General features: G+C 40.2%; 1 protein-coding gene and 1 long non-coding RNA gene across 8 annotated transcripts in view; one reads left to right on the top strand and one right to left on the bottom strand.

Moving 5' to 3' along the window:
• Window positions 1-15,618, top strand: part of C2H10orf67 (chromosome 2 C10orf67 homolog) — a 118,738-nt gene extending 103,120 nt beyond the window's left edge. For 3 of the 7 annotated variants that reach the window (XM_054020693.1, XM_054020691.1, XM_054020687.1), the window contains one exon: window positions 2,769-4,354. In XM_054020693.1, coding sequence (XP_053876668.1) covers window positions 2,769-2,854 — 86 coding nt within the window. In that variant the 3' untranslated portion in view covers window positions 2,855-4,354. The other 4 variants (XM_054020692.1, XM_054020689.1, XM_054020688.1 and 1 more) reach the window with 3 other exon arrangements.
• The window catches only part of LOC128832958 (uncharacterized), a 107,996-nt gene that overhangs the window by 83,548 nt on the left and 5,659 nt on the right, over window positions 1-18,789 (bottom strand). The window lies entirely within an intron of this gene.

Genomic DNA, 18,789 nt, shown 5'->3' with positions numbered 1-18,789 from the left:
TCTAGTCTCTGCAGTGCTGATCAACTTTGGCTCTGCAAATATTAATGGATGCTGGGATGGTCATAAAAGGGCACAACTCTCTGAATTTCTCAGACAAAAATGGGCTGAGTTCCTTTTACAAGAGACGCACTCAGACCCTGAAAATCAGGAGAACTGGTTGAAGGAATGGGAAAGGGAAGCTTTCTTGAGCCATGGCTCCAATGTCACTGCTGGGGTAGCTGTTCTCTTTTACCAGGGTACGGAGACACAAATCCTCTCTGTGAAGGAGATTGTGTAGGGCCAGCTTCTCAAGGTGGATACACATGTTGGCACTGTTGTTTTTAACCTTTTTACTGTGTATGCGCCCACACTGGGGCAAGACAGTGTCTCCTTTTTACAAACACTTGCACATGCCATGTTTGACTGTGACCTGTCTTGGAAGGGGATTTCATTTGCACTGTTTTTTGTTTGTTTTAGACGGGAACCACGAGGAGCTACACTCTCAGTCATCCAGGGAACTCTATAGTCTCCTATAGACCTTTGGGCTAATAGATGTTTGGAAATTCTCCCAACCCACTGTTAGACAGTACTTTTGACTGAAAGCTACTCCTAGCCACATCTCAGGGGCTAGATTGCTTTTATACCATGAAGGCCAGTGTGAACATGTTTGTTCAATCCGCAGGGGCATACATCGGGGTGCCCTCTGTCTGGGATGTTATATGCCCTGATTCTGGAGCTATTTCTGTACCTCCTAAGAAGCTGTTGACTGGCCTACCTGGGCCAGGAGAGCCAGGAGCTTTCCCAGTTTGTTTGTCAACCTATGCTGATGACATCTCAGTTTTTGTCATGTCTGAAGGTGAAGTGCAGGCACTTTGTGTCTGTTTACAACTATATGAACAAGCATCCTCTACCCGAATTAACTAGGGTAAGAATAATTAGATCTTATTGGGCCCTTTGCAGTGCCGCACTCCCCTTGGTGCCTCCCCAATTACAGTGGGGCACCTCTGGGATTAAGGTGATAGGGGTATTTTTTTGTATCTGAACAATACAAGTTAAGGAACTGGGAGGGGACTGGAAGAGAAAGTGCAGGGCTGCCTGCAGAGATGGCACTGGCTCTTTTCTGGACATTCTTTTCAGGGATGGGTTTTGATTGCTAGCGACATGTGGCCTCAGTGTTGTAGCGCCAGCTGCTGTGTGTGGATCTCCAGCCTCCAGGACCAGATTCAGCACTTTTTTTTTTTTTTAATTTTTGAATGCTTACCACTGGTTGGACCCTGCTTTGCTCTTCTTACTATTAGATGAGGGTGGCTGGGGCTTATTGGCCTGGTCAGTAGGTTGGTGGCTTTTTGCATCCAGCCTGTTCAGCTGCAGCTGTACTCTGACTCCCTGCTGGCCTGGAAGTCCCTTGCCCTCTCTGTCCTCCATCGTGTTGGAGGATGGGCTTTGACCTTCACATTTTTTTGTTGGCACCTGTCTGATTACAAAGTTTAGATTTGCCTCCATTCTGTAATGGCCATTTTAATGCGTGGTGACTTCTCTGCAGTGCCCAGCCTGACCAGGCGTTTTTAGCCTACGGTCTTAGAAGAGCCACTGTTTTCAACCCATTTTTATGTTCTGAAGCTCTTTCTGCCAGGAGCCTGTTTTCCGCCTTTACTCAGGCTGGATTGACCAAGCTGCCTCACCTGATTGTTCCCTGTTTGTCATGCTGGAAATCAGCAGCAGCTTTTGCTGCTGAGACCAGAAACCGGTCTGTGTGGGTTTTTTGGATAAGGTTCTTGCTGAATTCCAGGCAGCACTCCTTAAACGGGCTACTCAGCATTTGCAGAAAGATTTTGCAGGAACTGTCCTTCAAGTGGGAAACCCTCTGTTCCCCTCACTGGTTGCCTTCTCTTCCGTGGATGAGATTCTAGTGCACCCAGGTAGATAGTTGTCCTGGAAGGGTCTGGTAAATGTTTGTTTTGTAGCCATGATCAAGAAGCAGCTCCATGGTATGTGTGTCAAGGGATGGCATTATGCCACCCATTCTGTTCTCCCTGATACAACCCGGAGGATGGCTCTGTCCCTGGGTGACTTTATGTCCTCAGCTTGGAGGATGCTATAGAAACCTCCTCGTTCTAAGTGCTCTGGTGACTTTCATTGGAGAGTCCTGCACAGCATCATAGCAACCAATCATTTTGTGACCATATCAGCCCCGGTGTGTCTGTGCAGTGCTCTTTCTGTTCAGCCTCAGACATGGTGTTTCATTTTTTCCTTCATTGCCCCATTTGGTTCCTCTTTTTGTTTTTGTTTTTTGTTTTTTTCAGCGGCTTTTCAACAGTCTGGGACTGGTTTTCTCCTGTTTGTTCTGGGAGCGAGATACAGTGCTCACATGCAGCAGGTTTCATTCCTGGCTAACTTGTTTCTGGGTCAGGCAAAAACTAGCCATTCTGAAATCTCTCTAGAACTGAGTGGCCAGGGTAGAAGACTTTTGATGTGCTAGGGCTATTCCACATGCAGATTGTGGCCCAGCTGCAGATCGATTACACCTTTTATAAACCTACTTTTAATTTTTGGTCGATTTGGTGTGTTAACAATATTATGAGTGAACTTAGTGATGATGATGCTTTAGTGATTCATGTTTAATGTTCGCTTAAGGTAGTTTCATTTTATTTCATTCATATCTTTCTGTGTAAATATGGCAATTTTATAACATTTTTAGTAGTTTTTAATGTGTTTTATGTGAATAAAGTGTTTTTCGTGTCAGACACACACCCTCTCTGCATGAGGACTTTTGATCCCTTCTCTCTTAGTATCAGGTGTAACAATCAGATGGCAACAGGAGGAACCACAAATTACATATACTGATTGGAATGGGTATGCTTTGAATTTGGCATGACAGGATGCTATTGAAAATAGTATTATCCTAAGAGATAATCTTGTAACTATTTACAAAATCGCTAAATTAATTTTAAAATTACCCAAATAAGTTGCTATATTTCAGGACATTAAATATGTAGTGTTAAGTACATCACCAGGTATCCATGTCCTCTGTCCAACAAGATGGACTCTCTGAGCAGAAGCATTGGTTACAATTTCTGAGAACTACCTTACCTTGTGCAACTTGGGAGGTTGTGAAGGATGCAACAAAAGATCCTGAAATAAGTGTTTGAATTGGTGGCACAGTAGCTCAAACAGAGAAGTTTAACTTCCTCTTTGGTATTGAACTACGACAAAAAGTCCTAAACACGGTAGGCAATGACCAAAACTCTGCAAGGATTGGACTTTTCAGCAACAGGAGGACAGACTTATATGAAAATGACTGACTAATTCACTTCAGTCCATCGGATCAGAAGAAAGCAATAATTTATTCTGGGAGCAGATCCCCCAGAAAAGTTTAAAGTTGGAGAAAGTCCAGAATGCCTGAGCTTCCAAGGAAGAGAAAAATTACCAAGAAAATGTAAATAGGGACAGGTGAACCCAGCTACCCAAATTCAGCAAAGGAATTTTATAAGTACATCTGCTTTGAAGTAATTGATTTTACATTGTCTAGTATTCAACCAAAAATCAAACAGGCTACAAAATTATTCAAAGCTTGAAGCTTTCACAATCTAGCCAAATATGACAGAAATGTGAGATCAAGACATGCTTCAGGGATATGGTTCTGAAGTCAGCCAGGATTGACTAGATTATTCAGCTTCATCTGTTTCAAATAAGCTGTCATCTTGCAGAAGGAGTGTTGAAGTCAGTTCAGAAATATATCAGTTCACCCAGCCAAGGCCAAACATTAGCTGTTTTCAGAAGTGGTGAAGTTGATAAAAATGATTGTGGTGATACCAGCTACAAATGTTGTTGTTGTAAGTAAGAATAGTTTCAGTGCTCTACTTAGTATTAAAACATGGCTTCGATCCACAGTGGAAGACTCACAGCTTAACTGGTGTATGATTTTACCTATATACAAGGAGAAAACTGATGACTTATAGCTTTAAAATGTTGCAGAAGAATTCATTTCAAGAAGCCCAGGGTAAAGATCATTGTCTGGAACTTTTTTAGATATGTAAGTCATTCTTTTTACTTGTGTTTAAAAAAATTAATGCTTTATTGAGTAGTTTTGTATCATGACTAAATTCGTCCACTTTTGATAATGTGAGACAATTGAGCTCCTGTTCAAGACTCAGTACCTGATTTTTTTGGTAGGGTAGGGATTTGTCTTGTGTACTCCCAAGCTCCACCTCACTTAAAAACTACTTGCTTACAAAATCAGACATAAAAATAGAAAAGTGTCACAGCACACTATTACTGAAGAATTGCTTACTTTTTCATTTTTACCATATAATTGTAAAATAAATCAATTGGAATATAAATATTGTACTTACATGTCAGTGTATAGTATATAGAACAATATAAACAAGTCATTGTCTGGATGAAATTTTAATTTGTACTGACTTCACTAGTGCTTTTAATGTAGCCTGTTAACAAGGCAATATCTAGAAGAGTTGATGTGCCCCTTGGAAGACCTCTGCGTACCCACCAAGGGTACACGTACCCCTGGTGGAGAACCACTGCTCTAGACAAATTCCTGCGCAGGTAGCCTTCTGCCTACCTAAATGCCCCTTTCTGTTTCAATTAGATACAGTATTTTCACTTCTGTCCACTATTTTTTTCTGTTGCTATGCACTGTGTGACAAAGTCAGGCCGGAAGGCTGCAGGAGGGTCTGGGAAAACAGATATGTTAGCCCTAGAATGCTAACAGCCCTTTTTCCTACAAGCTGGGAAGGGGTTACTTCAGGTCAATTAGGGACACCTGAGTCCAATTAAGGGCTGCCTGAAACCTGTTAAAATCTCTCTCCTGGTGAGAGAGAGGAGAAGGAGGGTGGGAGATAGGCTTCTCCAGTATGAGAGACTGTGCTCCTCCCAATAGGGGAGACACCCAAAACCCAGTGCCTTTGTGGGGGAAGGACTGACACCCCAGGGGCCAGCAACAGGACAACACCTGCCCCAGTGAGGGGGCCAGGGAAAGGTATTCCCTTTTTGTTTTGGTGCTTTATAGACTTGTTCCCCTTTGTTTGGCAGAGGAGCACTTCTCAGGCCTGCCCCGAGGCCTGCTGGGAAGGCTCTGAAAAACAAACCCTGAAGAGAGAAGACAGACATGCTCCAGAGTGGGGACTGATTTACCCTAGGCCCTGTCCCTGCCAGAGGAGGGAGCGCTAAGCCCGGCGAGGCAGAAGGGGTGCCTTGCCACAACTGTTATAGCTCTTAAGTTACACTGCTTTTCAGAGGTAGCTGTATTTAAATTTTGGGTGAGGTTATCCACTTGTATATATCGTACGCTCTGATGAAAGGCACCATGTATTGCTTAATTTCTCATTTGCTATACAGTAGATGGAGAATATCAGAACAATTACATCATGTTTCAGCTGCAAAGCATCAGGCATTAGACATTGACTTAAATGTCCCAAAGGCCAGCTATCAACTAGAAATATCCTGTCTGACATTTCATATTACTGTTATGAAAATGAATTGCTTCATCAAAATAAAAGAAGGTGTTAGACCCAGGCATCATCGAGAAACTCCAACTATATCCAAAACTTAGGGCTTGTCCACACAGAAACTAAATGGGTGACAAACTGGGGTGCAAATATACAGCACACTAAGTCGCGTGTGGACCCTGCTATGGTGTACTAAAGTTTTGGAGTGTGGACAAGCCCTTAACTGTCCTTTTATCATAGATAATTGGAAACTTTCCCATAGCGCACACAAACTTGTTATGCAGTATAGTATGAAATGTCTTTTTTTCTTTACAATTATGCTTTAGAATGTTCTGCATATTTTTCTGAAAGAGAATCGTTCACTAAAACAACTGATTCTCAGTGAGTAAGGAACTTTAAGAAAGAATAATTCTTATAAAATTACATATTTACTCCTGTTTGTTCCCTAACTCACCCTACTCTAGCTGTGAAGATGTGCTTCGGGGTCTGATCCTGCGTTGAAGTCAATGCCAAAGCTCCCATTGACTTCAATGGTGCACAATCCAACCCTTGTTCTGTATCCCTTTCCACCTCTTGCCAAACCATATATAACTCTAGCTTTTCAGCACCATGGACACTCTGTACTGTTCACAAATTCTTTCAGCAAGTACACTTTCCTAGTCAGAAATTTACTTTGTTTTGTAACCACATATTTTCTAAAGCCAATTCTGAACAGAAATTACGGTCAATCAACATTATTCATAGTTAGTGGTGGCCTTTTGTTCATCTTCCAGGGAACTGTGGCTTGTTTAATTCAGAAGACTTGGCTCTCTTGGTACCATTTATCTTATTGGTTTAGAATAAATCTTTTTTCTTTTTGCAAAAATCAAACAAATTACAAAAAAATAATGATCTTCTAATACATTTGACTTAAGTGTAAGGATCAAAGGGAGCATTGCATTCAGGTAAGACTGGATGAGCCTATAGCTTGTTTATTATTACTGTGATTATTTGAATTGTACAACTGGACATCTAATTCACATGGTGGTGTTTCTGTTTCCTGACTGGATTAGTGGAATTAGTAGTAAAATCATAGAGATTTCAAGATGACTGTGCTAACTCTTCCAGCATGAACCTTATGTGAGCCTATATTCACATGATTTTTTCTGAGATGTTCGCTTTCTGCAAATGCTCTTTGTAGAAAGTAAATTAAAGAGGTTGTTATTCAAACAAATCTTAGCAAAAAAAAGTTTGATATTTACTAGCTGTACATTTGGGACTGCCCATATCCAAAGCCCCTTTCATGTAGATTGGGCATTATTGTTTTGTTTTGTTTTGTTTTAAAGTCAGTCTCTTTCCTTTTATAATTGAACACATTGGGAGCATACAGAAAATATAACACAGAGAAAGAGGGTGTGTGTAAAGGTTTCAATGGTTAACAAAGATTATATTTTATAAATATAATAATTTTAATAAATGAAGACAATATTTCATAACTAACATCCTAAAACCCCAAGAGTCTGTACACAAAGGAGGGCCCTATTCTGCAGTCTTACTCCCACTGAGTGCTACTTACTTATACAAATAGTTCCATTTTTAGTACTGCTCAGCATGACCAAGGTCCATAGGGCCTGATCCAAAGATTTAAATCAATGTAAAAGTCCACATAGACTTCAATGAGTTTTAATCAGGCCCATAAAGAATAAATTAGGACTTATCTGTACTACAGAGCCTCTGCCAGTATATATGTACCAGCAAAGCCTCCTAGTGGAGAGGCAGCATAAATTGGCAAAAAGAGTTCTTCCAGAATAGCTAAACCACCTCCCTGAATGGCATTAGCTAGGCCAGCAAGAGCACTCTTTTGTTGGTTTAGTTGCATCCACAAGGGGTTGTGCCAGCATAGTTCTGTCGGCAAAGGGGGTGTGATTTTTTTTCGCACTCCTAGCCAACATACCTATGCCGCCAAAACTTTGCAGTGTAAACCAAGCCTCACTTCTCATCTTTATTGAGGAATGAGGATGATCCATCAAGATAATTTTGAAGTTATTGTGACCTCTTCCACTGCATTGTACATGGTTTCATAACTAGCGCTTCAGTTAGATCAGTATCTTGACTTTTCTGAAACACTGATATTTAATGGCAGAAGAGGTACTATTTTAATCTAAAGGTAAGATGTTGATGATTTATTCTGAACAATAATATGCTTTCAGCCAAAAGAGACTGATGTATTAGCAGAATTTTTTTTTGTTTCAAAAGTGGTAAATATACTGTAGGTTACAGAAATTATGTATAAAGGGGATAGATAAATAAGCCCGTGATATAAGAAGTAGTTAGTATAGTCAAAGGATGGATGTGTACCTTACACCTGTTTATAACAGTTTTTAAAATGTTGGAATACATTTTATAAGTAAAAATTTGCAACAATTTTTATTCTGTTTCTATGTAACAGTGATAAATGTGGACAGCTAAGAACATCTAAGCCTTCCATTGTATGACACGCACTGCAGTTGATTTTATGTACTCTAGAAGACTTTTCTCACAGTCCAGTATTTGGGTACTATTGACTTTGTAATCTCTAGACACATTCTTAATGAGTAGAAAAGACACGAATCTCAGAGATAAAAATGCAAAGTAACAGTGACTCTTTACGTGGGTTGTCAGTAAGAGAAAGCTCAAACATAAATATCTGATGCACAGAGGTAACACAAATTATTCTGATAGATTACATTGTTTGTTTCTGTTGCAAATTACTCTGTCAATCCAGGAAGAGGAGGTTAAGAGGTCAGTCTAAAAGTGCTTGAAAGGATACTGTCAAAGAATTTTTTCATAAATTTAAAATACATATTTCACTAATTATTTATAATATATGCACACACCAAATAAAGATTCTTATCTAATTAAGAGACTTCTACTATAGTCAGTGGGAAAACGCCCATTAATTTTAATAGGAGCAGGATCAAACCCTTATATGTTAAATTAAAACCAGATAAACTGGTTTGCTGTTGAAGGTCTCCAATAAATGTTGCATTCCTGGAACTGATATGGTTTAAAAAAAATGTGTGTCATAATGGGGTTATTTTTGTTTTGGGTTTGGTTTTGTTTTTTGTGGGGGAAAACATAGAAAATTACATGGACTTTGAAAACAGACTTCAAAACTTGCACTCTTTCCTTACTATCTTATTATGCTTGTTAATGTCCCTTTAATATGGTAATAATTGCCTGAAAACTGTAGGTAGTTTTAGTGTTTTTATAGGTAACTTTAAAAATACTGGTTTAAAACTCCTAGAGGCCTGGGCAGATGCATGACGGTGGTGTGAGTACCACCATTACTCCCATATACAGGAAGGATCAGATCCTGAGAGGTTCTTTAGGATGTTGAGAATTTTTTTTCTGAGTGCTCTGAACTCCCATTGAAATCAATGGGCTTGATCCTTCACCTACTGCAATCATTGGCAGCTCTCCCATTGACTTCAACGAGTGTCAGATTCAACCCATTGGCAGTTGAAGATGCTGAACACATTCAACAGTTGGCTCTTACTGATTTATAAACATATTCTTGAGCAGTTCATATAAAGATACACCATTTGTTTCCTGATTTTGTGTTCCTTTCGCACCTCTCACCTCCCTCCCCCCCTCCCCCCAGTTCTTTCTTCTGGCAGTTTTCAGTGCACAGTAATAAACTTTGGAGTTCTGGAGTGGTGCAGTGACATTTCAAATGTGCAGAGTGAACTATTTCTGTGCTGACTCCATTCATAAACATAAATCAGGCTGCCCACCTCTCAGAATTTAGTCAAGTCCAGCGATAGCAATATATTGCCCTACCGTTAGACAGCTCCATGTTCTCTTGGACTACAGTTCATAGGTTGGCATATTCTTTGGGGTATTAACTGTGTCCCAGCTTCAGAACCACTGACACACCTAGTAAGTGCCACATGTAAATATACTACTCATGTGTATTCCTTATATAATTTAACAATTTAATCCATAGATATCATACTACCCTTAAAAATAAAGTAAATATCAATACCCCTATTTCACAGATAGGGAAACTGATGTGCAGAAAGGTTTAGTGATTTCCCCATGGTCACAGGAAGTCAGTGGCAGAGCCAGATTCTCCATCTTTTGATCTATCCATGGCACTGTATTGCCTCCCTTTACCAAGATGCATTGCATGTTGGTCTTGATATTCAACACACTTTCACTGGAAATGTAGTCTGCATATAACAAATTATGATTTCATTATAGAATGATTCACTGGGAACTATTGAATAAAAAAAGATTATAATAATGTTTGCAGCTAATGTCTTGATATCATCCATATCACACTGCAACTGGACAAAGTAGTACAGATGCTACAGCAATGGGAAACAGATATAGGTACATTTCTGAAAAATAAAACCTGAACATACAATTTTTAAAATAAATTATAGGATTTAGCTTAAATAAAAGAAACTTAATTTCCTTTCCATAGAGGTGACCAGGGGCACTTTTTTTTTTTTATATCATCCAGTACTATAGGTAGGATACTTGACTTAATAAAAGAACAACAAAATATGTGACAAAGGAACAATATGATTATGGAATCTAGAGTGTCTGAGAACAAACATTATTGTGGTCAGAAAAGGTGCCAGAAGCTGCTTTGCATTACCCTACCACTGGCATTAAGTCCTGTTTCTGATTAAGGACTATTTGTCCCACCAGGAAAACATTCTTCCTTTTCAGACAGGCTCTGAGTTTAACTTGGACATAGCAAGAGCAGAGGGGAGCTTTTAATTGATGGTGGTTTTAAACGGGCACAGTTATGGGTACTGCACCGTGTAGGTTTGAGTATTAAAGATATACAAGTTATAACCAAAGTTTATTATCTATAGATCACCAATCTAATGTAATGAACTTGAATATATCTTGGAGCAGGCACTCTATTTGGTTACACATCTACAGCCAAAGGAATTCCTGATGGCACTCCAGTAACTCCAGTGGAACAACAGCAGGGATTGCTTTGGCCCATCATGCTTAAAATGTCCAATTCCTGTCTGAGAGCTGTGTTGCTACCTGTAGGTTGCACAGAAAAGCACCAAGTTTGTCTTTTCCCTGTGTTTATAAGGCTTGACCAGGCTAGGTGCTGAACATCTTCTGTTCCCATTTTCTTTAGTTAGCACTGAAGGCATTCAGCACTCTGGATCAGCCCCTAGTCCAGAATACAGAAATAATTAATGGTCACGACCATAAAAGACTCAGCTTGAAGATTGTGGATCGAGTTCTCCACTGCATCCAAATAGTGCTGGATGTAGCAGTGAGATGGGGCTATCAAGGAGTCAGTTATAGATCCCCAGTCCCTGGTCATGTCCCCTAGGCACAGGATAGAACAGCCTGGGGGATGCTGTAAACGGCATCAGCTGGCAGGGGTCTTCTAGTGACCAGCTCGCTATTGCCAAAGCGCATTGCACTCCGGCCACTCCCCCTGCCATGCTCCAACATGTCCCCTGCTTCGGGGAAGGAGGTGTAGTAGCCAATTTTGATGGCTCTTCTCCTGTTGGAGGCTCTTGCTAATGGTACCCCAGTAGGTGGCTTGAGGGAGCTTGAAATCCTGGCCCTATTGAAGTCAGTGGGAGATTGCCATACCAGATATCAGAGCAAAGGGTGCATGCATGTGTATATATATGTTTGGAAATATTTTTAAATATTCTGTGTGTCAGGACAGGACACACAAAAACAGGGAAACAATAGGTTTGCCATAAATGATTGTTTGATGTTCTATTTTATGATGCAATGTGTTTCTGCCGTAATAATGTAAATATAAATTAGACACTTAGCTTAATTTGTAAATGTTCTGATAAAATTACTGCAAAATGCCAGTAGGACATGACATATTCTTGGCATCATTGAGGCTGAAAGATTTATGGAACTTTGGCGGCTGATTTTACTCATGAAAAGGACAAGGTTGGAAAGTTGGCTTGTTTATTCACTAAATAGTCTCCAGTGCCTCTTCCGATATAAACCATGGGAATGTGGAACTCAGACCAATATTGACAGTATCTCATTGAAACATTATAGTGATAACTTTATCAGTGGTATGTGACACAAGATGGCACCAGACCATAACGTGCTGTCTTCATATAGGTCTACAAACATTTTAGATAAACTGTTTGCTTACTTTTAAAGATCTCTGAAATGCTGTTAGCACATGTATTTGTTTTACTGAATTTAACATCTATACTTTTCAAATTGTTTTAATTCATGGGGTGCCAAGAACAAGAATAAATTACAAAATCACATTTAATGTTAGTGACTCTTTAAATGGAATTTTTCATTCAAACTTTGTCATTAAAATAGAAAGACCTTTTGGTTGTGACCATACAAGCATAATAAATTGTGTATGTTTGTGATACTGAATGAATCTTGCCCATATGCTGCACTGCAAGGCTACATGAATGAAGCATTTACCAAATCAGGCCCACCACATTAAACAGAAAAACAATCTTTATTCATGGTAACTTATCAGTTTCAATTAATCAACCTTAACAATAGAAATTCTGATGTGTTCAAGCAACTTGAAAGCAATAGGTCATCTCCAGGGCAGCCATGTTGTGTCTTTGTGCCTATGGCTTCACACAAAGCAACATCTCCAATAAATGTACATATACAAATTCATATGTGTGCATATATACATATAAGCACTTAGCCACACCAAGGCCTATAACATACAAGTCTGCATGTATGTACAGTACTTGTTTACCTTTTTGTCCTACAAAATGTAATTGTTTTCTAGTATTTTTAAGCTCTGTAAGTTTAAACAAAGGAAAAGAAATTTCCATTGGATGACCATCCTTTCAGTTTCTCTGCTGCTATGTGAATGGCATTGTGAAAACCTTTCCAATGGTATTGAAAAGGGGTAACCATTGGTTTGATTTGGTTACACGGTTTCGTAAAGAGCTCCCTCCCACTGCCTTAGGGTCTGTGAAAGGTCTGTGACCTGTTTAGAACTGCCAAGTGAAATGTCATGTCGCCCCTCCCAAATGGGAGTATCTGCATTCATTTGATCAGTATAAAAAATGATTGGGGATGGCGAGATCAGTGCTTTTGAATTGCAATTTATACCAGTTTACAAAAATGCACATTGTTGGAAAAGAAAACATGGAAGTGTTTCTTTCTAAATTGCATTACCTGTGAAATGTCATTAGTCTTTTTAGGATATTTACATCCTATTTTTTACTATCTAAAAGAGAGACTTAAAATGAAGAAATGCCGTATTGGATTGTGATATTAATGAATATTGTCCTAGTTAATGTCTTGTGTTTAGGTTTGCTATCAGATATTTGGGGGACAATCTTTCCTGATTCTTTTTCAAATTCTGTTTATAGTTTTGTAGCCACTATCACAACTATCATTTGAGGATATTGGGTGATGCATAAAATTTCCTCACTTTAGTGAAATGACACAACGATAGTATTTTCCAGAGATTTAGTTTATGTAATGTTCAACATAAGAACATTCTTCCTTTTCGTGTTAGGTGCATTGCCCATTGATTGCTTGTCCATAGATGTATTCATTAAATACTCAATTTGTTTCCATTTAACTAGCTACTTCCCCGGGCGCACACCCATAATCTACCCCTCAAAAGTAACACAGGATGGGATGTACATATTTTAAATGTATAATGGTGAATTTATTATCTGTAGCTTTCTATTTACATTGAAGTTATATCTAGTAGATATCCAGCTCACAAAGGGAGGGCATAAAGTCTCTGTGATGCATTGGTGATTCCAGGAAAAGGCGTACATCTATGTTCTCTCTATGGAAAAAATATACACCTGAATCTTCTGTTTACATTGCATCTTCTAGTTATGTCAACAGTGAACGGACGGCGTTATTCGGTAGTGTTCGCAGTTGTTCAGAAAGCTCTGAAAGCAGGTCCTTTTGTGTTATCCAGCGGCTTTCAGGAGGACATTAGTCCGGCAGAAATCATTACCTTTCCCAAAGAATTAGAAATGTGCTGTTCTCATCAGATGAAATGGGACGTTTGATACCTTTGGGGTTCCTCTATAGGGTTCTGTGGGTGCCCATTGAGTTTCTTCAACTTTCAAAAAACAAAACTTCCGTAATGGAATAGGTGACGGCATTTCTTTAATTCATAATAAGCTCTCAACTGATGAGATGGCATAAGCGTTTCTTCCTACACATGATCAATAGTGTTGAATTTAAAATAGCAATTTTGCACAGAAATTTTATTGCATCACATTTTTAATGTGTGTTAGCATTTGAAATGAGAATGTCAGCTCTTTAGTCGGTAGCACTCCGTGTGAGATACCTATATATACGGTATTCTGTATCCCCCCCCCCCCCCCAATAACTCAGGATGTAAATCTGCCTCCGACATCAACGCCTGGACCCAGAAAATCACTGCTCAGCGTGATGGCTAGGTACTTCTCCTTATAGACCCACAATTCAGAAGTGGAGCAATGTCTACATAATAACCCCCCAGTGCTGCCCACCATCCAACACTAGCTGCTCTTTTAAAAATAAAAAAATCATAATGTACTCATTATAAATGGAAGGCGTAGAGCAAATCAACATTAAATGTAGACTAAAATGAACATAAATCCGAAACAAATAGGAAAGGCAAAAGGTGTTTCGTTTTACAAGTTCACCTGGTCTGTACAGGCTATTGTAGAGAGGCTGGCGGATTGCTAAGGGCTCAATGCTACTACACCGCGGTAAACCAGTGACTTGGATCATAAAGATGACACCGTGGTTTAAAACTAGGGTGAGAAAACACATGAATGGCAAAGTGAAAGCTGAGCTTCAGGTTTGTATTGAATAGTGGGCACTGGTGGCTGTGTTGCACATAACTGCGCTGTTGTAGTCCATAGTACAAGTGTCCAGAATAACTTGGGGACAGAGCAGGCTTTGCTGGGGTGCAGGCGGAAGGCTCGGTTCTGCCGTCACTTTCACTGTGAAGTGGATCACTATATTTCAGAGTCTATGCTTTACATTGCTGTTCACAAGAAACCCCAAGCTCCTGGTCACCTAGTGTGTATCAGGGGAACGCACAAAACAAACTCCCGAACACCTTCATTCTGTTTAGGAAGTGATCTGAAATAATGCAACAAGTCGAGCAAGGTTGAGCCTCAGCATGAGTAACTTTGTTCTGACATGTTTCCTGCATGATTTGTGCCCTGATGTTTCATGTCTTCTCCATCTTTTCTCTTTTAGTTTCTGGGGATGAAGAATTTGTTGGGGGTCCTCCTTTCCCTTCACCTCCGTCCACGTTGACTTAACAGTTGGAGCAGTGCCTTCTGTGGGGAGAGACAGAGAGAGAGAGAGCAGGATCGCAAGGAAATAAATGCCCATAGGTCTTCATATGGTCCCGGCAATGTTTCTATGTGTTGCCTCGCTAGGAAGCTGTGAATACTTTGATTCTCCAAAGTAAGGTAGTGTATATTTGAAGTTAATGACAGGAATTTAAAGACGCAGCTCTCCCACCTGCACGCTTTCCGTTCTTGAAGTTCTAGGTGATTATCAGAATGGGGATATGAACGTGTATCCGATGACATTTCCATCTTGGTTCCATATTTGTTTCATGCATGGCCTGATTCGCAGTGTTACTTTTTTTTTTTTTAAGAGCAAAGTTTTATTCTGAGTAAAGACTGAACTTCAATCAAATACACCACCAGCCTTGTTTAGAAACCCCTAAATTACACCACATGAATGTTAAGTACCTTGCTTTAACTGATAGTTTGATTTAAGAGCAAGCATGAACGGCTGGAAGTACAAGGCTTTGATTGCAAGCTTTTGAACCATAAACAGAGCCCGATCTTGAAGCCTGTAATTACGTCAGTAGCTCCATCGACTTTAATAAAACTTACAGAGAGAAGAAAAACTGCATGATTTGGCCCTTAGATTCTGCCTAGACCAATAGCAGGAGTGAGTCTAGTGGCATTGATGTTTTATGTGCTATTGATTCATATTTTCTTTTTCTTATTCATTGACATCTCTATTTTCAACGCTATCCAAAGGGACTTAAATTATACAAATTAAAACATTTCCATAGTTACCACGAACTGGTAGTTTGAGAAATTACAAGTTATCAGCCAATAGTCTAAGCATATTTGTGTGTGTATCATAGATGTGTGTTTAAGTTGTTGTATAAATATATAATATTGTGTGTTAAAATACTGACCAATAAATGTAAAAGCGCTAATTTCCTCAAGTGTTGCTTGATCGGTTGTGAAAAGCTTTCCGTCATACCTTTCTTTGACGACTACCAAAGCAAACTAAGAACTGCTTGCTAGTGTCATTAATAATCGACTGCGTTCAGTCCATAATTTTCATTTCCATTGATCTGTTTTGCAGTTTGATTCAACTTCTCCTACATGAACAACGTTAAGAGATTCATCATTTATGCTGGGCAAAACTTTCATAATACTTGGCAAAACTATTCATTAGATCCCAGGAAATATGTTCCTTTTCGGTGTCCTGTGAAGCGGAAATGTTTAACCCTGGGTGGATAATTTAGTAGAAGAGTAAAAGACTTAAAGGGTTTAATGGGGAAAAGCAGCCTTATTTCCATCCCATGCCCATATAGCTGCACACTGCAGTCCACCATTATTCGAGCTTCATCTACTATGCACTATATACCACCGTCTCCAAAGGATTGTTGCCCTAGAAACGTGTTTTAAATCTCCTGCTATATATCAACACCTTGTTTTAGCAGTCCTTGGCTGAATTACAGTTACACAGTTTGGCGCTTCTTTCAAATTTCCTCCCATCAGTTTGGCCAAAGAAAGGAATTTTTCTCCTTTAGAAATGAATTGGCTTAATTAGTAAGTAGATTAATGGCAATTGCTGGTGAGTTGGTTTCCAGCAGAGTTTCACCAGAGAGGGTTAATCGGAGTCAGGTCTGGAATCTTTCCCAGAACTGGCTGCCAGCCATTTCCGTCAACCAATCAACCCCATAAACAAATGCCCTACCAAGTGAAATCGGGTTTATATTCTTACTGTCATCCTGCTAGAGTAATTTCCCCAAACAGCGGCAACTTCGCGATGTGGTTGAAACTGGTAGCTCTGAATTTGGGTTTAATACCCAAATATTAAGAATACTTGAAATGTTCCATGTGATGTAAGAATGTAATTGTTGGTCAAATCAGAATTCAGTACACATGAAAACTGGCTCCAACAAGAAAGGATCCTTATCTGTAACAATCTGTTCTAAACTGATCATAATGTGAGGCAATAGCAATAACTTAAGATCTAGAATATTGCAAAACACTCCCAAAATCCATTGCCACAAAATATGGTACGAACAAGGAAAACCTTAAGCACCGAGCTGCACATTTTGCAGTCTTTACACTCATCTTTCCATACTGATAAAAATGCATTCATAGTTTAACACGCAGCTGCATTAGGCTTGCAAAAAAAAAAAAAAAATCCCTGCTGAGAAATGCATATAATAGGAAAAACAGATCGGCTGGACAGCAATGTAATTAATGCCAGAAAGGGCTGAGGCCGGTTTCATAGTTTGTCTTTTGAGTATATCAAGACGAGACCTGGTGAAAAATGACGCATGCTTTAGCATTTCAGAAAGCTGGCAACTGGCAGAGCCCCCCTCCTCCCCTTTTAACTTTATGCTGCTGAACAAAGGGGTCGGCAGAACTAGCTAGGTTGTAATGAGTTCTATGTCCCTAGCACATTAAGTGCATCATGGAAACATATTGTATCGAAATAGTTTGGAGGAGAATACTGGGGATGAAAGAGAATGGGTGCTTTGATCAGCTCCCTGGGGTCCTGAGTGCGCACAGACCGACTTGCAAGGAGTTATTCAGCTCCAGCTAGACACACTTACAACACCATTCAAAGAAATTTGCATATCTGTAATTTATCACATTTGTCCCGAACATTTTTGCAAGGTAAATAAAAGTTGTCTGAATAAAAAATATCAATCATCAGAGGGGGGGGGGAGAGAGGAAACTGTTTAAGGCAGACCTCAAAAGTCTGCTCAATGCGAAATAAAACTTTTACCCATAACATTCACAAAGTTTATTTCAATGAGTCCCTCTGACAGCAGGTTAAATGCTAATAAGACGATTGGCAACAGCTTCCACCAAACCGCTAACCAGCAAAGCGGGCGGTTTCTCCTTCTCTGAGAAGTACAACTCCCAAAACTTACTTCAGGACCCAGGAAAACAGATTTTTGGCTGTTATTGTGCAAAGATAGGGTCACACCTTGTAGAGAGCAACGAAACGCTGCATTCTCCGAGGCCACATACAGACCAATGCAATGCCTCCCCCCCTTCACAGCCTTGCTAATTTCAGTATTTCTTGTTACACTAACGAACCTTGTTTGCAAAAACTCGCTAACCCAGGCGGATTAAAGATCCGCGGGTCTGTGCACTAGGAAAAGCCCCTTTCCAATGCCCCACTCGCACAAGAGAAAGGCGAACAGGCAGGCATTGTTCGGCGTTTTAACAAACTCCAGTTAAACAGCAAACAAGAATCTTCAACTTGACCTTGGGAAGGGGCTCTGTGCTCTAGATAATCTATCACCCCACCCCGGTGACAATGATGTATTTCCAAGTATTGCCCGATGAAAAGATTGATAAATTCGCCGCTGCACAGCCTGAGCGCTTTGGAAAGCGGCATGCGCCCTCCTCAGCCCCAAGTCTTGGGGGAGAGCGCCTCGGGAGCCAGCCCACGTAAATCAGCACTGTAATATTTCTTTAGGGGCACGAAAAAGCTGTGGACAACACTTCTCATATTAAACGCAATATTTCTTTGCTTTGGCGGGGGAACAAAAGTCATAGCAAGACGTCTTTGTGGCTAATTCAGTCAAAGGCACATCCCTGGTTCCCCTGCAGAAAGGTCAGTGTCGTTGTGTATGGTCCACCGAGGGGGTGTTTTCACAGTGCAAACGGAGCCAGCTGTCCCTGTCAGACTCTCACCACTGGGGAGCACACACTGCGTGGCTGTTAGCCACGTCCTACACCTGCGAGTGTTACCGGGTACCAGCCTTTCCAGCGCTTTTTCTTCTTTTCCCAAACTTTGCCAGCCCAGTTCAAGCCCTCGCTGACTGCATCGGGAGCAGGGCAAACGCTGGGAAGGGAGAAGCTTCGCAACTTCTTGCGGGTGTCTATGGGGCGCCTACCAAAGGGGCTTCCAGTCTGCGTGTTACATGTTTGAGAAACTTCCTAGTAATTCCACAAAACTTTAATGCGTTTGTGTTAACTGAAGGACCCCTTGTTTAACCCAGAGATTTCCTTGCAAGCTGAGGCACCACACGGGGGCCGTAGCCAACCATAATTAATTTATAAGTGGCTCGTTTTGTTTTTAATTTTATTTGCATTGCATAGAGCAGGGAGCAGTCCCGCAA

This window comes from Malaclemys terrapin, chromosome 2 (genome assembly GCF_027887155.1).
Source record: "Malaclemys terrapin pileata isolate rMalTer1 chromosome 2, rMalTer1.hap1, whole genome shotgun sequence".
Classification (NCBI taxonomy): domain Eukaryota; kingdom Metazoa; phylum Chordata; order Testudines; family Emydidae; genus Malaclemys; species Malaclemys terrapin.
The sequence above is the reverse complement of the archived record's forward strand: the minus strand, read 5'-3'. Positions and strand labels throughout refer to the sequence as shown.